Source organism: Sander lucioperca, chromosome 21 (genome assembly GCF_008315115.2).
Source record: "Sander lucioperca isolate FBNREF2018 chromosome 21, SLUC_FBN_1.2, whole genome shotgun sequence".
NCBI lineage: Eukaryota > Metazoa > Chordata > Actinopteri > Perciformes > Percidae > Sander > Sander lucioperca.
The window spans coordinates 4,819,271-4,843,304 of record NC_050193.1 but is presented as its reverse complement, the minus strand read 5'-3'; the positions used below and the strand labels follow the sequence as shown (position 1 = coordinate 4,843,304).

The following is a 24,034-nucleotide window of genomic DNA, read 5'->3' as shown; positions in this document are numbered from 1 at the left end:
CAACTTCTGTATTTCTAAAGTCGTAAATACGGCTAAATGCCACGATCAGAAATATTTGCAAATTTTAAATCAAGTCGCACGGCTATAAAATTGGGCATTTTTATGTATCTGTCATGTTTTGTTATGCACATAACGTTTACCATTTTGTGAGATAGCTTTATGCTTTAAGCCCCTGTCAAATCTCAAAAATCACCGCTTCTTGAAGTTGAATTCACCACCCGATTCAATAAGGCAGGAGTTATAATATTTCCGACAGTACATGAATCTCTCATTAGCTGACCAATATGGCGCCTCTGGGTGGCGCTACTTGGTCATTTGTTTTTTATGCCGGTGAAGTGGGCTGTGTGTGTGCGGGCCGGGTATGCCGCCAGCTGGGTGAATTTCGTGAACAATCGCCGTGTTGGCCACCGGTCTCCCTACACTCAACTAATAACTGGATGGACGTTTTACTCGGAGGAACTTGGAATAGGACTGCAAGAGAGAAACCGGGGAATTTCCAACTGAACAAAACGGGATGTAGCTAGCTAACTAACCGCAGACCAACATGTCAAGTGGAACAAAAGAGACTTCTTGTTGTTATTCGCCTCCGTGCACGAGTCTCAGCGGACTGAACTAACCAGCAGCTAAACCCGGCTAACGTTAGCTGAGTTAGCTAGCTATATTACGGGTAAAACTAGCTAGCTTTAAACATTTTTTACTATTTTTAAACAACATTTAAATTGACCGTGGCACTCGGGAGTTTACCGCTAACATTAAGACAAGATCCCGGCTAGCGTCACAACATTGACTTAAGTTGACATGTTAAGAAGCTAACGTTAACTAGCTTCACTTCGCTCGGAGTTATAACGTTAACGTTACTAGCTAGCTAACGTTACATCAGTGTTTGTCAATATAGCGAGCTATTGTTCTGGTCGAGCTTGTATTACTAATACTACATTATATAAGATAGTGTGACCATCTATTATCTACTGATTTAGGTGAATAATATTTGCAGTTGGCACAGTCAAAATAACACTTCAACTTTACTAGCTAGCTAGCTAGGTGGTAACGTTTGTGTATCTAACGCGAGCTACCTTACCAACTTCGTTTCTCATGCTAGATTAGCAACACTGCTTTTCTTTTTGTCTTTCATCCCGGATACAGACATACTTTATGAAGTGGATTCCTCTCTGTGTTTACAGTTTAAAACATCCTTGCTTGCCTCTTTGGTGAGTGGATCATATTAACATTTGCTCGCCATGGCAGCAGTGGTTAGCTACTCTCCACCATGGTGGGTGAACCTTATACACAGACTTCCCCATTTCAACTTCATGTTCGAGCAAACAAGCAGTGATTTCCGACCAGAGGACTGGACATATCAACAGGTAAAAAATGTCTCACTGACCCATGTGCCTCGTATATCATATGACCCTATAAGTTGTGATTCCCAGGCACCTTACAGATGCCTACAGGAATGTTAACAATTAATGTTTGTTTGACTTGTTAGATTGAGTTCAGTGTCCAGCTTCAGGAGCAGGAGAATATGATTGTGTTCCATACTTTCTCTAAATCTGCAACTTTAAATTTAAGTTAACCTTAATAGTATTTCTCAGTGACAGATGCACCTGTTCCTCCTCTTCACCTTTTGACCTTTTGATCCATGTCACCATCTGTGTGTAGCTGTTATATCCATGTCTTGACCTTTGCCAGACACCAACCAGCTGGCATTGTATATTGTGATCCAAGCCACCTAAATTGACTTAAAACGGTCATAATCCTCATATTTAATATAACCTGTATTTGTTAGGGGCATTTGGACTCTAAAGTACTTTTGCAAAAACATTATCTACCTCCAGATGATGTCTAGTTTAAAGAGGTAGCAAAGGCCCAGTAGACTGTACAGTCTGACGAACAGCTAAGACTTGGGGAGGGGAGAGCAGCATGGCTTTTTTCATATGGTTAATATAAGAGAATCTCTAAATTTAGGTTCTTATTGCAGCTGTTCCTTTGGTGGGTGTTCAGCACTTTCTATGTTCTCATTTATGCTGATGCCATTGGTCATCACTGTTCTGAGAGGCATGACCTGCAAACCAGGTCATGCCTCTCAGAACAGTGATTGACACGACACACCTATTACCTTTTTGATCCACAGGATCCAGGGAAATGACTGCATATATCCAGTTTGAAAATTGGGACCACTGATTGTGTCAGATGGCACAGCATTAACTTCAGATTAACCTTTGGTTTAACATTCAACAAAGACATCCTACAAATCCTGCAAATCCTCCTAAGTAATTCAGTGGAAACTGTTGATTCAACTGTTTAATTAACTTAATTTGCTGTCTCGTAAGATGGGAAGTTGTTTATTTTGTCTAGGACGCTGGAGTCAATTTACTGAAAAAGGTCATCATTGTACCACCTCACCGTTGTTACTGTCCAGCTCTCTGAGGTAAAATTGTGAGCCTTTTCAAGGTAGGATACAGAAAGGGTTCATTGGGTAGTTAATGGCTGCAGCTGTATATGTTTGGCGCTCAGTGTGTACAGCTAGAAGTCCAATGTAAACATCGTTACTGTTGAAAGGATAGGGATATTCAGTGGAAACGTAATGCACATTTTCTTAAAATGCATAGGTAATACAGCTGTTGGAGCACATTATGTCACTCCACACCGTTATCACAACAAGAACAAAACATAAGAGGCCATCATTAGCTTAAACACCATACTTTATTAACCCACTGTGCTGCTAATTATTGTCAATACACAGCTCTCACTCAGTTGTCAGGGCAAGTCTTGACTTGTCAGATGTCAGTGGTGCTCATTATAGGACTACTTCATGATGATGCAACCTTGGTGCCTTTGAATTTGTTACTCTTACCTCTTGCACAGATGATATAGAAGCAATACACCAACAGTAACATGCAGTAAGGCTGGGCAGTATATCAATATTATATCAATATCAATATATGAGACTGCATATTGTCTTAGATTTTAAATATCGTAATATGGCATAAGTGTTGTCTTTCCCTGGTTTTAAAGGCTGCATTACAGTAAAGTTATGTCATTTTCTAAACTTACCAGACTGTTCTATGTTTTGCCTTTACCCACTTAATCATTATATCCACTTTATTTATGATGATTACTAAAATCTCACTGTGAAAATATTTTGTGAAAGCGTCACTTGTCAACCCTACAATATCGTCGCAATATCGACATTGATATATTTGGTCAAGAATATTGTGATATTTGAGTTTCTCCATATCGCTCAGCCCTACGTAGGATTATATTTTTTACTGCTGGACACACTCATTCACAGTTATTGAGTCATGTTTGGTTGAACTGTGCAGAACAACATATAGAAGCCAAGTCATTCATTCATTCATTCATATTTGTGTCTGATTATCCTGTCTTTCATTCGTTAAGTATCACAGTCGACTCTGAACAGGATTGGTTCAATGGAATAGACTTACTAAATATTGGGTTGTCAAGACTGTGCTTTGAGCCTGCAATTGTTCCAAGATTGAGTTCACTAACTGCCATGAAACAGGTTGACAACCACTGCATCAGGGTATGTCAGTCACTGTGATGCATCGTTGAGAAAACTAAACAAATGGATTAACCCTGGGTTTTTACAAAACAAAAATGGCAGGATGGAAATCTGCCCCAGCCGTGAATCCTTTGGAGTATACAGTGAAGTAGGCCCTCTGTCTGACCTACATAGTGCTGCTGTTGACTAAGAGGTTTGACTATGATAGTGTATTGCTCTACTGCTAGCTTTGAAATTCTGCCCATGTATGTATGTATGTATGTATGTATCTCTCAATTTGTCTTTCATTCTAAACTTTTATTGATGTAAAAGTGGTATCAGCAATGAAGTTTCCATAACGCCATCCCTCTGTCCACCAGTCTATCCTGTTACTGGGTGGTGTGGCGCTCGCCTGTCTGGCACTGGACCTCCTGTTCCTGCTTATCTATTCCATTTGTCTGTGCTGCCGGCGAAAAAAGAATGAGGATCAGCCCGGCGCTGACTGCTGCTGCACAGCCTGGTGTGTCATCATTGCAACACTCGTCTGCAGGTGAGTCTAAACGCATGATTGGAGTGGAGAGGATTAGAACTGGGTGATATAGCCAAAATCTTCTATCCCGATATAAGTCATTTCATATCTGGATAAAAATATTTATCACCATATAGCATGTTTTCTGGTAATTCAATACATCAATAGCCTATATGAAATAACCACATGATAAAGTCTATTTTATGTACTCCTGTGTGAATGAAATACTTTGTAAATAAATGAGTACATCTTTCAGAGAGTATGTATTTGAACTCTTCCTCATGTTTTAAGTTGTTTGGGTTTGACCACCTTCATGCTTCCACAATAGTGACAAGCGAGCAGAGCGAGACACAATGATCTTGCTGTAAGTCACCTGCTGTGTCCTGCTGCATTTATCTTGTATGATCATTTTAAGATGCATACTGTATGCATTGTCTGAAAATGGCATACAGGAAGAGGCAGGAGACAAATCAACAACTGACCAATTTTAGCTAAATATGTTAATTATGTGGCCGGCACTAAACACAATGGAAAGCTCAGATTCAGAGAGGGGCAAGAACTATCCTGAAACAGCCTGCTCATCCAAACACCAAACCATCCAACAATAAGTCCAGGAACATGCAATTTTGTAATCACAATAATTGAAACAATTTCAATAAATCACTACATTTGCAGAAGTTTGAAAGTTTGCTCAGTCCACTCAATATTTTCCATATGAAAAAGGATATGCTTGTTATTTGGCATTTGTTCACTGCACAAAATGATCCAAGGTCAAATTAAATCACATTTCAATAAAACAGCTTCTTAGCAGAAACCCAAAGGACTGTATAACCCAAACTAAGCATCTAAGGCAAAGCTAACACCCAGACAAATAGCATGGATGAGGAAATTAGTTATGAACTTGTTTGTCATTTTTGTAAAACTGTGCAGCAGTGCTGAGGGAAATCATATTTGTATGTGTGCGCACTTAAAGCACAAAGACTATAGGAGTGCTATAGGCTTCAATTTTGTATTTTGTTATGTTTGAAGTAGATAGTGTGAGAACTGTACCATCTGGACATGCTTTCTATCCTTGAACATTGCAGTTGTTTCCTGTTTTCCTCCTCCTGTTGATGGGCCACTGGAGAGCCATCGTGGCCGATTCAGAGTAGTACAAAGAGTTTGGGGACCTGATGAGTACAAGAACTGCATTACAATCACTATCTGTGGGTGCTTGTACCCGTGCACAAATGTGTTTTAGTTAAAAAAAAAAAAAAAAACAGATTTGAAGAGATCATACATTTCTTTGTTTTGTATTGCTTTTGTTCTTTTAAAGGAGTCCATGCGTGGGATTATTGCAAAAGGCACTGCACTATTATTAACGATATTGGGATTATCCTAAATTTTCCATTTGTGTGTTATCAGTTATTTTTTGTGTTGTTTTTACCAATATTGAAAGAGCAGTTTCCACAGGTTCCTCCTCACAGCAGGGAGGTTAGTTGTGTTTTTGCTCTGATACTGCTCCTGTTCACCTTTTTCACACAACACGGTGTGAGAGGAAGAGATTAGCAGCCCTCCAGGAAGCAGGGAAAACCCATTGATTCACTGAATGATGTTGGCTGAACACTGTTAGACTTGGTCTGACTTAGCTTGGAGGGATTCACTTATCATCATCCTACTTGATCAAATCCACTCTGGCATAGGATGGGGGTTAGCAAAAACCAACAGTTGCAACACAGGACGAGATATTGATTCTCGCTTCAAATTGCTTCTCAGAGCACAGAAAGGGAGCCTATTTTTTGTCACTGAAATATATAAAAAGCAATATCTCTGTGAGAAGCGTCTACTCTGTAGAGGATTGCGAATTGCACACAAATAAATTGTCAGAATATTTTTTCTTTTCTTGATGTAGCTATAGAAACTGTTTCCAATGCAGTTGTCGGAACTGTTTTTCTGCAACCTGAGGCCTGTCTGTGCAAATGAGAGCTGATCTCCTGCCTCAGTACAGCCTTTGTCAGCCGTAGTGTGGAGTTTGGGGCATAGCTGGTCCATTCCGCTGTGTTTCCATGGTTCTGTAAGGAGTCTTTCTGCCGGAGCTGAAAGGAGCCTGTTGACTGGGGTCTGAACCGACAGGGTTAATACAGAGTTCACACGCCTCTCTCCCTGCCATGCTATCCCCCTCGCTCGCTCGCTTCTCTGTCTCCTCTCTGTGTCTTTTTTAGCTAATCCCTCCTCCTCACCACCCTGTCTCCCCACCCTTTCTTTTGTCTCCCCTCAGCGCTGGCATTGCTGTCGGTTTCTATGGGAACGGCGAGACTTGTGATGGAGTGAACCGGCTGACATATTCCCTGCGCCATGCTAACCGCACAATCACTGGGGTGGAGAAGCTGGTAGGACTGAGGGCACAAATTATACCAACATGTTTAATAATTCATCACCCTTCTGCCATTTGCATCCCTGGTTTCACCCTACGACTAGAACTGTGCAGTAAATCTCTTTTTACTTCAACTCCATTGTGTCCTTGTTTGTCCCTGTGCTGGCTCTAGGTATATGACAGTACATCCTCATTGAACCAGACTGTAGACAACAATCTGCAACAGCTTGAGGGCCAGTATGCACAGCACGCAGACTACCTGTCCATCATCCAAAAGCTGCAGGGCCAGCTGGATGAGCTGGTCAGACAGATGGTGGAGATCCCCTTCTGGGACAACACCGACATCTCCCTGGAGGAACTGGCCGTCAAGATTGAGCTGTTTGACTGGTACAGGTAAGTCTAGTGGTGCAGTTCAAGTGATCATTCAAACAAAGGATGCCATACAGAATAATAACAGAATAATGCAACACATTATATATTCAGCTTCTGTCTGATGCTGCAGAGGAAGGAGTGGCAGTAGCAGCAGCAGCATCAGGGAGCAATGCAGACAACAGACCATGATTCATGTGCTACATCTCTATTAAACTTTCAATGCAGACACACACTCTTTCAGTAATTCACTGGCTTGTGAAGACTTTGTGTTGAAAAGTTGGACGGTATTGAGTTTGCTTACATGTATGCCTAAATTTATAAATATGCAAGTGACTTACCAAATGGTTTACTACGTTTTTTTATGGAGTGTCACAACATAAATTCAAACCTGAAATGATATGCGATACATATTGTATATGCAAATTGAGGGGTTGCAAGGTCACTTATGTGTCTAACTTTTTCTGAAAACGGCTATAATTGATATATTTATGTGGCAATGTGAAAGGGGTCTCTTGTTGTAATCTCTTTGCCATCCTTTTGGCATTTGTTTTGAACAATTTTGAAATAAATTATTCCTGGTATTAAACATATTTTTCTAGATAATTGTTATAGAATTAGAATTTTGTATTTATGAGCTAAGAGTTTGAATTATTGTGCTTGTTCTAAAGATGGAGCTCCCTTTTCTATTAGGAGATGGTATGCTGCGCTGTGCTCTTGGCCATTTGTTGTTAATGACATTTGTCCTCACAGGTGGCTGGGCTACATAGGCCTGCTACTGTTCGACGTCCTCATCTGCCTTCTGGTGCTGTTTGGCCTCATTCGCAACTCCAAGGGAACGCTTATAGGGTGAGTCTCATCACGAGTCATCGCCACAAGAGGACTTGGTTCTGCCCTGGGAAATTATCATAAAATTATTGTTTACGACGCGTTCAACTGTTCAAGGCCATCTTGTCATTATGGTTTAGTCAGGATGAATTTATGCCCTATAAAATATCAGCCCAGTCGCAATTAATTTAGCATAATGAGCCTGATATCCTCAGTATTTGGTGTTTACTAATGACACTTCATGACACACTTAAATCTAATATATAAAATATAAATAAATAAATAATAAAATGTTTTTGGTTACTGTTTTATATTCAATAAAATGGCTATGAAATGGCTATTTGCCTTTTATAGGCACTAAAAGTCTGCCAACGATGGGAGAAAGATGTCTCATGGGAAATGAGACCACTGTGCAGTTTTTCCTTTTAATAGCAGATAAGATAAAAAAAAGCAAATATAAACAATTTGTACATAGTAAGTTATACACACAGTGACAGCAAATCTTGTAGTCAATTGCCTTTTAATTTTTTTTTCTTTTCAACAATGGTTAATTTAAAAGCTTATTGTCTTATATTGTGATTCAACAAGTAGTTTGTTGAGCTTGTTTTTTGATTCCACACTTTTCCCATACAGTAGAGTTTCCAGCACATCATTATATAGCCACATTTAACTTAAATAATTAATGTAATTTTGTCTGTTTTTGTTAATCTGTGGATGGGCCTACCGTTCTCCTTCTGTAGGAGCTCTACTTTCTCCTTTTGTTCTTTCTGAAGTTCAACCTAAACATACACAATTTCAACACAGTGTTTTGGAGATGAGATTAGTGTAAAGAAGACTGGTCCAATGTGATGCATGAGTAGGCTTGACACAGACTAAAGTACCAACTTAATTAGCTTAAACATATCTCCCACTACACTGTATGGATTGTTGTGCACATGAATAGTATTTCTCTAACTGGTTAAAGGTACTTAAACGTCTCACCTCCTCTTGCTCTCCCCAGGGTGTGCTTGTTTGGTGTAGTGGCTCTCATAGTCAGCTGGGTCTCCCTTGGGCTGGAATTGGCCGTCTCTGCGGTAAGTGTTTCCACCAGAGCATGATCGTGTTTTCCAGGTAGAGTTGCAATGGAGGGGCGTTTTATTTCTAACTGTCTGTACAGTTGAGGAGCCAAAATGTTGATCAAATGAGTGACAAGAAAAAAACACCTGTATGATGTAATGCAAGGCAATACTGTAACATTGCAGTAAATACAACCATAAAGAGCCTCTCCAGACATGACAATAAGCAACACACATTTTTTGAGTGGAAGGGGACTTTAATGTAAACATACATTTTTGTTTACACTACTTCAGGACTCTAGAATAACTTTTTTTATTAGGAGCATTGTAGCCCCTAACTAAAATAAATTATGGGCACAGGCAGAAAATGTAAGGGTGCACACCTTAAATCGACCTGCAACACAGTTTTTCACATTTCCATTGTGGTGGTGAAATAAAATCCCGCCCTTTTTCTCTGAGACAGAGACAACACTGAGTAAAAATTATTTTCACTGAAACATGGTAACAGCGCTGTGCAACAGCATGTGCAGACAATGAGTGTGACGCTACAAAAACGAGACACAAGAGTGTAGATGACATTACCCACGCAGTTGACTAATCACTCACGGACCCTCCACCTCTCAAACACATTGGCCATCTCTGGCAGACTCGCTCTCCTCTTCTTTTTTAACATGAAATAAAAATGTCATCGAATTTGCAGGTCCCACATGTGCGAGTAGTTAAAAAAAAAACACTCCCACTGTCTCAAAGAATGGTCGCGAAATGCGTCTGGAGCCCTGTACTTCATTAGTCCTAAAAACAAGTTTACGTTCCACAAATGTTGTATTTGAACACAGAATTGTTGTATTTAGTTGCATCACAATTGCAGGGTTTTATATTTTTCTCACTCAGCACTTTCCAGAAATGCTCAAGATTAATTTTGGTGAGACTTGTGATAACAAGCAAAATAATTTTGGATTAGCTTTGTAGCCATTATATTGCAACCATTGTACACAGAAGACCAAAGCAGCTAATTTTGCTGCCTTACAAAAACTACTTTTATTGATGCTGGGATGGAATCAGCCTGTAACGTTGTAAACATGTTTTTAATAGCTGCAATCAATTACTTCCATGTTCCATCCAACATGACATTGCATCTAGTAATGTGTTGTTAGTATGCTGTGAAAATGTCACTACAACTGTGTTGTTCATTTGTAAGTCTTTGTTTTCTTGCTTTTCTAGACCTCCAGTGACTTCTGTGTTGCCCCTGACACGTATGTCACCAAAGTGGCAGACCAGTATGGAGTCATCAATCAAGGTATGAATCGCATACAAGTATCACTCATATGACACTGACTGAGATTACCAGGTTGTAATGCGTTGGTTTTGTATTTACTCAGACAACTCTTAGAAATGGTGAATATTACGCATCTGAAATTGTAGAGGACGCATTAGCCTGAATTGTTTAATTTCCGCCCCCTTCCCGGTCTCAATGCTCTGATTATTATGCAGCAGTGAGGCGGAATTGTTCTGAAGAGTGGGGCTTGGTCTTGTCCATTACCCATAAAAAGCCTCTAAAAATGACTGCCACATCTGCGGCAGGGTCAAGAGGGCAATGAGCTGCCTTTTTAAGCACTACAGAAGCCTCTTTAACCATCTTGCTTTAGTAATTGCCCAATCTCTTCCATGATGGGATGTGTGTAAGGGGAAAAATGATAGTGCCTCGGGTGTGTGTGTGTGTAAGGCAGTGTATGGGGGAGATAAGAGTAGTGGAGAAGAGGATCAGAGAGACAATGCATTTCCGGCATCCCTCTTCAGTCCAGAAGATGGTGCTTAGAAATAAAAACACCCAGGACTTCCTGCCTACTTGATGTGCTTTTTTATCATCAGTTTCACAATTTTTTTCTTTTTCTGCCTTCTTCTCTAAAATATGGTTATTGCTGAATACACAAACCAAGCTTTTGGTTAGTCATCAGCTGTAAATGTTGTGATTTTCTCTGAACCATGAGCACCAACTTACTCTATGTACTAAACTGTATAATGCCGCAGCTGTGAAGCTATATTTTTGCCCCAGGGCTGAATTGTGCAGTATGGGGGTTTTCTGTTCTATTTTTTCCTCTCTGTCACACATGTAAACTATTCAGTCCTTGAAGGAAATCTATTTTTATTTGTTTTAAATTAGGTTTGTCAGCACAGTTGAAACTAAGTTGTAAGTTATACAAGAACAGCAGTATTTCTATCCATTACCAAAAGTCAGACTCCAAAAAAAAAAGTGCTTTTCCTGATATTTATGTGTGTGGGTGTATGTGTGACAGAAACTTGCTTGCTATGTACTTCTCTATACCGGAAATCCTCATCATGAGTTTGCTCAGCTGTGTGGGAAAGAAGCTCCCGACACAGCAGTGAGTTTGGACGTCTAGGTTGGTGGTGGTGTTCTCACAGCTTGTATTTGTGGACGTTGCTGTTGCGTTTGAGTCACTGAGGATTTCTCATCGACTCCTACTCACCACTGTGAGTTAGTAGCTAGAATGGGTTTTAATAGCAGGTGAAAGTCCAAAACCATGATTACAGTATGTGTACTGGTGTACTGTGAGCACAATACAAGTTTGCCCATGTAATTTTAACAATAACTCCAGAGATGATTAAACCGCTCTTCAGGCTGTTTGCAGAAAGCTCTGTGTTATAAGAAGGGTTATACCTAAGCCTTTTACTGGCTTCGTTTTCTGTTGTTGCATATGTGTTACTGCATCATGGGAAAACACATTTATTCATACTATTAGAGCACGTGTGAACTTTATTCTTTTGGAACAGTTTACTTCAGGATTAGCTCAGCGGGAGCACAGTTACAGAAGCAGTCAAGCTCTAACAAGGCATGCAGGGAACACATTGAGACAGAGCTAGAAAATAAAATACAATGTCTCTGCATGGGTCTGCTACCAGGCTAGCAAATGTTGTGTTTTGTCCAACTAACAGTCCAAAACCCAAACACATTGTAGCTCGACCAATACTGGAGTTTTGAGTCCAATATCGATATTTGCCAATTTAAATGAATCCAATAATGACATATCGGCCTATTATGACGACACTGTTTAAAAATTACCTCAAACCTAGTTTGGCATTTTTGTGCTGCAACTTCTTGTTCATTTTTAAGCAACGCCATAATAAGCAGAGGGTTAGGGTTAGCATAAAAATAAATCAGAAACATAATTTTTCAAGTGAAAATGCAAAACCTTCACTCATCCAGCCTCCCGGATGTCTCACAGTTTTTGCTGCTTTTCTTTGTCATATATGGTTAAGTTAAATTTGTCTGGGTTTTGGACTATTGGTAATGAAAATAATTGTTCCTGTTGCAGGCCTACATGTGAATTTATGTGGCTGTGCTAACACTCAGTTCAACTGTCCTTTTTATTCACAGATATTTTGCAGCACTACCTTAGTTGCAGTTTGGAACAAACAAACCCCTTCCAACAGGTTTGTTGCATTTATCATCACTACATTTGTTTTTGCATGTTTGAGTTTTTAACATGTTAAATCAACGCATTAAATCAACGCATTTACACTTGTGATGAATACCAATAGTAGGTAGTTTATTAGCTCAACATTAATGTGATGTTGATAATAGAAAAATCAGCGGTCACAATGTTATAGACATAATCTCTGCATGATGGATGACCTTGTAATTGGTGAGAATTCAAGTGGGCACAATGAGTCACTCCCATTGCTCGAAGAAGGACTTTTTTCCATGCAATAGTACAATACTTCCCATTATGCCATCAGGAAAACTGATGCAGAGCAGCCTTTCCTGTGTGTGCGTACTGATAGCATGCACTTGCATCAGACGATGTGTGTTAGAAGCTAGAGAAGAACTTTAACTTCACTTTTACTGTGAATCTATAGTTTGCTTCAATGGACTACCTCATTTCATCTTACAAACCACATGAATAAATCAAAATCTTTGAGTGCTACTGAAGTCCAGTCATCTGTTGTTAGTACAACTGTAAAGAAATGGAAGCTATATATTATACAGTATGTAAGCCTTTCAGCTCACATCTATAAGCTATTAGAGTGCCTTCACTAGACATCCATGTGACTACAAAGGGAGACAACCGAAGCATCTTTGTAATGATTAAAATAATGGAAGTACTTTAAGATGTGCCGGGCTGCTACAGTATTCAAACTTCATTTCAGAAGCTCTCCGGGAGTCACAAAGCATTAGTGGAGATGCAGGATGACGTATCTGAACTGCTGCGCTCTGCCACCAGAGAGTACAAACAAACTCAGGTATGTTTCCAGCTCCATCACTTGACTCTATACTAGACATGCCACATTACAGGGCAGCTGTTACCATAAACACTCACCCACCCCCCACTAAGCCGCAAGCTGTCCTGTACTATTGTACTGTTTGTGATGACAGAATATCCCAGTGAATGGGACCAAACGACTGACCTGCAGAGAAGGGAAGTGCACCTGTCCACATAAAGATCTGCTGACGGCCCACCTGGGACCTGCATTATGTCCATTTAGCTGCATTAGGCTTTCACTGGCTCTTGTCAATACAACACTGTGGTATTGTCCAGTGCTGGTCCTTACACTGTGTTGACAGAGGCACAAATGAGAGCTGACATTGGGAATAGAGAGAGGCATATTTCACTTCACATACCCACACAGAGAAATGTGCTGATGTTGTGGAAATGTTTATATCAGGCTATCAGACGTATTTTCCAATGGAGCTGTGATGAGAATTGGAGGAAGAAGGGAAACGGACCATTAAGTGTATCGTACATTAAAATCAGCTTTTTCAGCTGAAGCTGCTGTGTTCTGTTGTATATCGACCAAAGACATCCAAGACATACATAGAATGGATAATCGGTGAATTAATCAATGTTAAAAACCTCAATTACTTTTCACCTGCTTCCTTTTTGCAAATGTTTACGTTTTGTTATTTTTGACTGTTTAGAGGCAGGAACCTACCACTTAGTTGCATTTTTCTAATGAAGACAAATGTAAATTATACAAATTTAGTTTGTTCATCAAAGCATACCCAGGTGCCAAAGTTGGATTTCAACTTAAACCTTTTTTCAACATTGCTAATTTTGTGTTTTTTTTCCTCATTAATCCCAGGGAAGTTTAGAAGAGATCCAGGGGATACTGAACACCACAGAGATCAGTCTACATCAGCTCACTGCCCTGGTGGACTGTCGCAGCCTGCACATGGTGAGCAGGGAGGAGAAGACTTACAAACCGAGACATTCTTATTGCCGGGTCGCTCCATGTCTGATGAAAAAGGGCCTGGAAATTGATTTGTTGTGACATCTTCGTAGTGCAGCTTAGTTGTATAAAGCAACTCCTCTTTTTATGCTTGTGCAGCTGACTACACCAGTCACCATAAATAACATTTTCCTTCCTGTATGCAAGTTGACGCTGGCTTTGTACCATTTATGAAGCTGGCTAAATGACAAGTACTTGGCTATCGCAATGCTTTGGAGGATTGCCCCGCTGTGGCTTCCAAATTCCAAGTGCACACATGCAAGTGGAGATCTTTCTTTTGCTTTCTGGTCTGCCTTCTCTCTTACACATCTATCCGTCCAAGCTTATTATTTCATGAAAATTAGAGTCTCTCCAGTAGAATTCGAAATGTATTTCTGCTGTGCAGTGCATGCAGAATGTAGATTCTCAATCATGATATTGTGGGCTGTAGTGCTTTCTTTTCAAACCTAGCTTTCCTTCCAGTTAACCAACCATGAGCTCATTGGTCTGACCTAGTTTAAATAGGAAATCACAGGAGATGCATTTAGAAGGCCCTCTAAAATGTAAAATTTTTAAAAACATCCTTTTTACTACTTCGGCATTTTTGTTTTGCTCTTTCTTCTTAGGTTTCTCAAATTGCTTTAGATGTTTGAATGCAGCATCTGAACTGGTCATACCTGCTATAATAAAAGTGACGTCTCCCATTTTGCAGGACTTTGTCCAGGCAATGACGGGGCTGTGTTATGATGGATTGGAAGGCCTCATCTACCTCGTGCTCTTCTCCTTCATCACTGCTCTCATGTTCAGCTCGATTGTTTGCAGTGTGCCTCATACCTGGCAGAGAAAGGGGTAAGACTTCCACTGGCCACATATACACCCTTTAACTCACAACCACATAGAAACCCGTCCAAAAGCTTTCAAGCAGAGTTTGTGTGCAGGACTGTGTATACAGTGAGAAATAATTAAAGAGGATAAACCTATCAATTAATTATGGTTTTATAGCATTTCTTCTAACCCTCTACAGCACTTGTTTGTACACGGCATGGGAACGAAGCAGACAAAGTAGTTAAGGATAAATCTACACAGATAGGGAAACACGATTATTTTTTGTTTAAGGTTGTGTTTCCCACTGGGACTTAAGGCTGTGTTTACCACTGGGACATGTCCAGAAGGCTCCAGTTACTTCCTCAAATAGATTGCTTCCCGTTATCCCCCCTAATTATGCCGAGTTGGCCTAAATCTATCATAACCACGGCCTGAGCTGGTGTCTTCTTCTGTAGCCGAGGGGGTAAATCATCATCATCATCATCATCATCAGCAGCAGCAACAGCAGCAGCAGCAGATAAGGTTTGCAGGATAGCTATGAGGAAAGTGGTTTCCCAGGCACAGCCTGTCAACTCAGCTGCGCCACATAATTAACTGATCCCTCCCAACAATTGGGGGGCATGTTCATCAGTTTGATCTCAGCTGGTGCTTCCTGTTATAAAGCAAAGGCTTACACTCTACCACACTCTGTTTTCTCAGCGGTCTGCTAAGCTTGTTCTGTTTTACTGTTATAATAATGCAAGCCTACTTATTTTTTTTTTTACCCCATCTGGAACGAAATGAAGATGTACATTTAATATTCAGGGTATGCATTTCTAGGATTAGTATTATTTGATTAATGAGTAAGTCACTCTTTTCTCTGATATGCATACTTGGTAAATACATGTATTGTAAGCTGCACTGAATAAAACTATGATCTCATGGATAAGTAATGCAGGCAAAAGCCTATGGGATAAACACTAGAGGGAGACAGGCACCATGATGTCGGTGTCATTGTTCTGTTTCGACAGACCATGGTTAAGTGCATCGTTGTTATCTCACATACACTATTGAGCTTCATTGTTTAAAAAGTAATCACATTCTCTCTGCGGGAGTAGGCTATTGCTTTTATTTGACAACGTGAAAGAATGCATTTATCGTCCTGATGATTGAATTTTCCTGCAGAAACTGAACCAATTACATGAGGCTATTTTTACTGTCTTTGTTCAGTCTCATTAAGGTCAGGGGAAAACTGCCTCCTCTTTGTGTCACACAGCAGAGAATTCATTGTGTTTTCTGTTCCGCAGGCAGCAATGAAAGTGAATCAAAATGTGACTGAGAATAAACACAAAACGTGACCATGTAGTACTCTCATGCTCTTTTTTGTTATCAGTAAGATAGGAGAGGGGGTCCCTCTGGTGGTGGTTTTACAGTGCTGTATTATGTTTGCAGTAACGAGGAGGATAGTGAGGATGAGTCTCTGAGCCACGGGGGAAGGCAAAACCATGATAACCTGTACCGGGTCCACATGCCCAGCCTGTACAGCTGTGGCAGCAGCTTCGGCAGCGAGACCTCCATCCCTGCCACAGCCCACACCGTCAGCAACGCACCGGTCACCGAGTACATGTAAGTCACCACTGCTTAAAACTACTATGGATTTTAATGGAAAGCTGCACTAAGTGAAAGGCAGAAGTAGTGGCTCATTTATTTTCACAACTTAGCCTGATTTTGTGCACAGTGTGACTGATACTAGATACTTCATCAGGAGCCAGTTTTTATGTCCCCAGAGAGGAGTTAAGCTCTCCTATAGAAAGTCATGCAGTGGACAGCAGATGCAGCTGTTGCTCTCCAGCTGTGAAGCCTGTGAAACTCGAAGCTCTCAACCTCATGAGTGAATCTCAGTGTTTGGGAAACTGGGGGAGGGGATCCCCCTTTTTCTGGCTCTGTATTTTAATGCCTTGGTATGCTGAAAACTGACGTGGAGAGTTTCATTGACACAGTATATTGTTTCGTATCTTCAAAGCAGTGTGTAGGGGTTTATGCACTCTTCAGCTTGTTGTGTTTGATCTCATTGTGTTTCAATTCAACAGGGCTCAGAATGCCAACTTTCAGAATTCTCGCTGTGAAAACACACCTCTGATAGGACGAGAGTCTCCTCCGCCCTCGGTAAGTGTCACATTTCCTGTAAAAAAACAACAACATTAGAGCTGTAGGAACACCTCTGGGTCATTTGGCAGCCTTTTCTAAGAGACTGACCATTAGTCCTTCTTGACCAATGACAGGAACTATGGAACCAGAGGAACTAAAATCATGAACTAAACTAGGAACTTAGCATGTCACGGTTTGTGTTTCCACCGCATCTGAAGAACCATTTCATTTTAGGCAAATTAGACTAATGACGGATTAAAATAGTCATCCTGTAGCTCTTTGTATTTACTATTTGTGTCACAGATAAAAAGCAGAAATACAGAGGAGGAAAATAAGACTGAAAACGTCTATCTCCATAGTAGACAATCAGTGTGTTTGATGGTCATTTATTTCTGATTTAGAAAATAACTGCCATGAAACCATCAGCAAACTGTTTTATTACTCTCCTTCGCTCACTTTGTTTCCTCATCGCCATTCGACTGCTGCTTCGTCACTCGCATTCACACACACACTTTCTCTTTCTCGACAACAAAGCGTTACTTTGTTGTCGACTTTAATAGATATCAAGAAATGTCTGCCCCTCATCCTAACATTGATACCAGTAGCACCCAGTTCTTCCTTGTTTGGTAAACACAAGTTAAAGTAGCCGTGGTGTCTGTGTTTGACCATTCAGCGACGGTCAGCCCCAATAACTCCTGAACCATCAGAAAGTCCCACCTCCAGTTTAAAACGTGTAACTATATTACAGGAAATAAATGTAGTCCCTTGTTCTTCCGGTCGAAACACAAATTTAGTTTCTGAGTTCCTATAAAACTTCTTGGTTATCTGGGAAAGTTGCTGCGTTGTAAACGCACTTATTAACAACATAGAACCCTGGTCTCTATAGTATGTCACTGTACCTGTGAGTACGTATTAACTTAGCAGCCACAGGATGATTGCCATTTTGATTTTATGGCATGCTTTTAACAGTGTATAGCACTATGATGGTATGGTAGAACATTAGTGTTGGAACTAGGGGAACCAGTATTTGGAGAATTAATTATTTATTATTCCTTTCTTATGGCAAAACAAAAATAGATTTCCCTACATGCATTAGTATGTGATGTGTTAGATAGCAGTGTTTTCTGTCTTTTATGTGACACTCGTTGGATAGAACATATAGAATCCCGCACACTGTCCATCACTAGTACTGATTTAATTGGCAAAGTTTTGGTCCTCAGACCTTCATCAGGCAAAGTTTATGGTTACATTTATGGACAAATAGCTCTCGGCTCTCAACCATGAAAGAGATATGTTTTGTTTTTTTTATACGAAGAGCTCATTTGCATGCTTACAGGGAAGTGTTGCTGTCGTGCTCTGATTGGCAGGTTTTTCCCGGGTGAGAGCCTTTATATGTTTGGTGCTGTTTGTCTATATGAACTTTGCCTGATGAAGGTCTACGGACAGAAACATTGTCAATAAAATATGTACTAGTAACAGACAGTATGAGGGGTTCTTTGTTTCCTTTCCAAGTCAAGAGATTTTGATCCTATGCACCTGTCACTAAGGCTTTATGGTGTGCAAGAACTTTTTTGAAATTGCGACTTATACATACAAACTTTGACCATGTATTAGCACAGCAAAACAAATCTCAATAATTCCCTCCTGCCGCCCCGGCCTGAACCTCTACCAGAGCTCCTTCCCTCCCTGATATGTCGTGTGTCTGCCTGGACCTAGACGCTGCTTTGTGTATCTTCTCTATATTCTCTTCTTGTCGTTTTTTTTTTTTTTTTTTTTTTTCCCCCCCTGCGAATCCATACAGTTGTATTTGACTGCCGCGGACAGTAACAGCGGTCACAGCTGGCAGTTAAAGCCTTCGGAGAGTTCAAGATCGTTTTGGTAACCTCATCTGCGACGCTAACAGGTACAAAACATGCCCGCCTCCTCCACCTGCTGGCCTGTTCTTCCCCTGTACCACCTCCCAAACTCCCAGCCCTCACCCTCTATTCAGGTTCCACCAGGACTTCTGGACCCCCCCCCCCACTCCCCCTCTGTCTTGACTCTTGCTAAGTGTCCCACCTGGTGTCTTACCTGTTTTCTGTTTCCTGTGGCCCTGGGCTGCATGTTCCCCTACCCCCCTGCACCACAGATGTATTGGGAGGAACATGTGAAGCTGTAACTCTGCCCCGGGGCTCACTGTGTCGACGTCACGTTATGGAGCCGTTTAACGGTCTCACTGATCATCTGGATCTGCTTTGTCTTGATTCTTGGGACTGAGGGTGAACTCATGGGGGGGTTAAGTTTTATAAGCGTTGGGATTCAGTTATTGGGTGTGTAGCACAGAGGAAATACCACTGGAAGGTATCACTTTTTTTGTATGACTGCATATTTTCAGCTGATGTCTTCTTTTTTGCTGATAGTTTACCCACCGCCACTGCATTTAGTGGTATAGATGGCTCCGGCAGCTCATTTATGTGTTGCGATCTCAAGCGTCGCCACCATTACTGCGGTGGCAGAGTTGATATTTTGGTCAGCAGTTCCACCTCCGACAGATGAAGTAGTCTGTGTAAACGTAGAAGTTATTTATTCGTAAAACAGTCTGAAATTGGGCAAAGCAAGACTCGTCACGACCACCTTAGGCTGTGGGAAATTACAACAGGCATTTTTCACTATTTTCTGACATTTTAGGCAAAATAATGAATCAAGAAATGAATGAAAATGAAAATAATCATTAGTTACAGCCCTACAAATGATACATATTTTCTTCAACATCCATTGTAAGTCATGTTGTTTTATTGAGCCCATTTCGGTGCAAATACTCGGCGTTCACATCCTCAACTGGCCGACCAAATGGCTCTGAAGGCCGATCACAAATAAGATTGTATATATATTACAATTCAAAAGCTACCAAGTCAAAATAGCGTTTCCACATGAGTTTGAAATGTAGCCTTTTTGTGCTTGTGTCGCTTGTATTACAGAAACTGCATGGGTGCATCCTAAATGTAAATGAATGTGCACGACCGTTCAAAGTAAAAAGTGTAATTATTTCAACTAGAATTGGTGTTATATATTTATACAACTCCCTGTACTCTTATGTCTTTGTCCTCTGTTGCTGTGATATCCTTTCTCTATTTGAATCAATTAACATCCCTTTAGATTCCAGGGCTCTGGAGTAACTAGTTTGAAAGGTAATCTGTTTAGGACTTTCTCTGATCTGTTGAATGAATTGTGTTCTGTAGTGCTTTGATATGCTTGTCCAATGCTGTATGTTCCTCTACTTATTTTTCAGAAGGGGGTTCTTGTCACTTAATAACTGAGCCTTTGAATCAGTTTGCTATTGCAACAGATACATTTTTTTTCCAGGCTTTAAAGCTGCATCTTGCAATTTCAGTCAAATAATTGAGAAAATCCTACATGTACTGTGTTTAAAGACAGGACTGATGCTTCCCTTATTTGTGCTACTTGTAAATTATTGTTTTAACTATAAAGAGTGTGAAATCATGATTTGTGTTTTTGTTCTGTGTGTCATTTTCTTTTTTCATCTACAGTACACCTCCAGCATGCGGGCAAAGTACCTGGCTAACAGCCGACCAGATCCCAACAGTCCCCCTCCAGCACACTAAACAACACTGGACGCATCCTGTCTGCAGCACTGACGTCTCTGAAGTCTCTCATCCAGTCAGTTCTTATTTCTCGTACCTTTCAGTCACTCCTCCTGCTTTCTTCCACCGTCTAACTTGACTTAAAATGGAAAAACAAATGCTTTTTTTTTTTGCTGGTTGGTTAAAGCAAAAATTAAGGAATCCTGCAAATCATAGGGCACATACTTTTTCTCCACAATCCTTGGCTGATGTTTATTAATGAAATAATCATCATTGGTGCTGGGAATTCATCTGCAACGCTGATGTGATGGAGCCTGGACTGACTTTTACACTCCAACTTATCATTTCTTTACACATGAATGCACCACGACAAGCACAGTGTCACATCTAACAAAACATTGCAGTGTTGAGGACTCTGGAAGTGCTCATAGACTAACACTGATTACTACTGGTTGTTGATTTAGTTTAGTAAAGTACTTTACTGCACTCTGTCATTGCTGTGGGAGAGCGTAGGAGAAATGCCTTACACATAGAGGAGGAATCAGCTGTTTTCTCTTCCCACCTGAAGTGTAGACATTATTTCTCACATAACACACAACGTAGATCAAACGGTAGTAGAATAGATTCATCTTACAGTGCAACATCTCCTATTTCTGCTTGTGGAATTTGAAATGCAAGTCTGCTGTTTGAGTCAACAAGATTATGATTATTCTCCAGTTAAAGTCGTCATACTGTATATTACACATGCACATTGGCTTGTTTTTGCATTTTGTGTTAAATCCAATGTCTGGGACCAGTTTTCCTGCAGTGTTGCACGTCTTACAGGTCTGAAATTGAATTTTTTCTTCTTGGGACACTTCCTTGGGACATTTCCTGTGGCATTTTACATTGATGAGCCACTATTCTACAGCAATGAATGCAACTTGTTAAACTGTGAACTTGATTCTGGCACATGCTCTCAGAGGACAAAGATGAGCTGTGTGATGGAAATGCAGCTGTTTGACAAGAAGAGTCTCAGCAGGATGACGATGACCAATGCCGAAAAAAAGAATGAAACGGTAACGAGTTTGACGAAGAGTTTGACTACTGGAAGCAGAAACTTTATTTTACAGCCCATTGAAGACGATGGTGAAGCAGCGGAGGACAGGGTTGTGCGTGATGTCTTCTGCCACATTACTCCAGACTTTTTATGATAATTTGCCTCTTCACCAGACTGCTTGTTATTCTCCTCACATTCCTGTTAAGTTGTAAAGCCTCATCTCCCTGCATCAGAACTGGGAATAGTCCACACACTCATCCTTAACTCTGTCCGCCAATGATCCTCTCCACCAGATGCAGCAGTTTAGAGTCAGAAATTCCTCTCACAAGAATCGTAATGCAATTTTATGTGACGTTATGCATATCGCAGTTTCTAGGAGAATTTCAGAAAGAAACTTTATGCATTGGCAATGCAGTGTCTCACAAATGTGTTTTAGCATTTATAACAGAAAGTAGATAAGAGTGAGTGGATGCTGTGAAGGGATTGTGATAACTCGGCTTTATATAATCTGGAAATTGTCAAAGGAAACCTGCTGACTGCCTGTTGAAGCATGACGATCTTTCAAATGTGGAGTGAGTTGTTTGTACTTCGGCTGCTTCAACTTGCTTCTCTTAGATGTGCATTGTGACCAGAAAAAAAAGGTGATTTTGTTTGTGCCAACAAGTGAAGCACAACTCTTTTACTATATGAATATCTTTTTAAATGTCTTTACTTGAGGCCACTTTGTAAAGTTTGCAGCTCCAGCTGTGCAATCAAATGAGAAAATGAGCCTGTAATCATTTATGCTCTGTAAAACATGATTACACTGATGCAATCTTTCTGTTTTGGGGTAATAGTCATATTCTCTTTGTTGTTTGTAATGCAAGGTGGTTGTACAGAATATAAACATTAACAAAATGCAAAAGAAAAAACAGTGGCTGAAAATGACATTTCAGTTTTAATTTCTTAAAAAGCTTACTCCATTTGATTTGCTTTAGGTTTTTCATTTCATTTTAGAATCTCTAGCACACACAATGTATTGCTTCATTAATGTGAATACGTTAAATAGATTTAAATTTGTCTTGAGTTTTTTTTCTGGAAAAAAAATCACTCTAGATGTAATCTTTTTTTCTTCTTTTATACATCATTTTGCAATCTTTAAAACGTGTACATGTAAAACCTGTGGTTATATTGAGCTTGAATGCTGTGTTTTAAAAATAAACAAACTTAACTGTAGTGTATCTGCTTGTTGAATTTCTTTGTTGCATTTTAATATTTCCACTTGAAAAGCTGATGCATCCTGACATCCTGACCAGGAACAGACACTAGGGAGCAGCATTACGTCACTGCCAGCTCTGGTGTCACCCCCATTTAACTTTTACAGATATACTGGTCCTTTTGTGACACTGGTTTTATTGGTTACAGACTGAAGAATTTATCATGTGTGCATAAAGAAAGGATTAGGTCCACTTTGACTTGGTAGCCACATTATATTTATCTTTTTTTTTATCTTTTAGGTTTACCCCTGCCCTCATCTTCTCTCCCTATTTTGTTTTACTCTCCCTCCTCCTCCTTTGTCCCTTCTATTGATTTATGTTTCACTTCCTTGTTTTTGACCAAAAGACTTGCACATTGATGGAGAACCCGGCTACACCTCAGTGTGCGAGTTACTGCTAACAATGACCCTGATGAAGACCTACTGTATCTCGGCCGCAAGGCATTGGTCATTTTCAATCAATATTGCCATGTAAAATAAAGGCATTTTAGTTTTTTCACAAACCTGACAATGTGCCTTGGATGTTTTTACTAGAGATTTTATTTTTTGAGACCAGATTCCATGCAGTGAGCCCTTCACAAGATGGAATCAGCACAGTACAGCTGAAGTATCCAAAGAGCACCTGTATGTGTTCGCCACAAAGACCCAGCAGCGCTTCTTCTCCATTGTCTTCACTGTTTTTATTATGTATTATTTTAAAAAAGTAGAACAGAAAATAAAACTCTTTACGTGTGAAACAATACAAAATAGAAATAGATGTGCTTCGCTATGCTCCGTTGCTGACGAAAATTTCGCCGGATTTCACTCTTTTTGGCCAGATGTCCGTTACCTTCCGCTTTCTTTGTGTTGGAATTTTAAACTCTGGTAGATTTATGAGGACTGACTGCTCCTCAGATCTCTGCAGGGTAAATCCAGACAGCTAGCTAGACTATCTGTCCAATCTGAGTTTTCTGTTGCACGACTAAAACAACTTTTAAACGCACGTTTACCCACCAAAACAAGTTCCTTCCCAAGGTTATTTTGCAGCGGCACCGTGGCTCTGTCCGTTGCTTAGCGCTGCCCATGACGAATGTGATTGGTTTAAAGAAATGCCAATAAACCAGAGCACCTTTTTCTCCCATCCCGGAATGCCGTGTGGACTAGCCAGACCCTCCACCACAGCGCTGCAGAGGAAGGTCTGGCAGAGCAAGACTAATCTTAGTTAATCGTAGTTAACCAGGAAGTCTCTAGAGATACATTTTCTATTTTGCAAGAAAGACCTGACTTAAATGGCACAGACCCTAAAGACATTATCTGGGGTCTGTAACACAAAGCAAATTTAACTTTGTGTAAATATAAACTACTT

General features: G+C 40.3%; 1 protein-coding gene across 4 annotated transcripts; it reads left to right on the top strand.

The window, feature by feature from the left end:
* The first annotated feature begins 302 nt into the window (after positions 1–302).
* On the top strand, positions 303–22,652 carry ttyh3a (tweety family member 3a). 4 transcript variants are annotated; one of them, XR_004896132.1, is made up of 16 exons: positions 303–1,364; positions 3,883–4,052; positions 6,289–6,400; positions 6,557–6,777; positions 7,507–7,602; positions 8,582–8,654; positions 9,858–9,933; positions 12,031–12,086; positions 12,804–12,896; positions 13,737–13,829; positions 14,575–14,711; positions 16,119–16,292; positions 16,757–16,832; positions 18,616–18,717; positions 19,950–19,981; positions 20,342–22,652. XR_004896132.1 is itself a non-coding variant. In XM_031312390.2 (16 exons), the coding sequence occupies exons 2-15, from the start codon at positions 1,239–1,241 to the stop codon at positions 18,694–18,696; spliced, it is 1,584 nt and encodes a 527-aa protein (XP_031168250.1). In that variant the 5' UTR covers positions 303–667; positions 1,182–1,238; the 3' UTR covers positions 18,697–18,717; positions 20,342–22,652. The 4 variants fall into 4 exon arrangements, 3 of the variants coding, with proteins under 3 accessions (XP_031168250.1, XP_031168251.1, XP_031168252.1); XM_031312390.2 differs by lacking the exon at positions 19,950–19,981 and having other exon boundaries at positions 303–667; positions 1,182–1,364; XM_031312391.2 differs by lacking the exon at positions 19,950–19,981 and having other exon boundaries at positions 303–667; positions 1,144–1,364.
* The last annotated feature ends 1,382 nt before the right edge of the window (positions 22,653–24,034 follow it).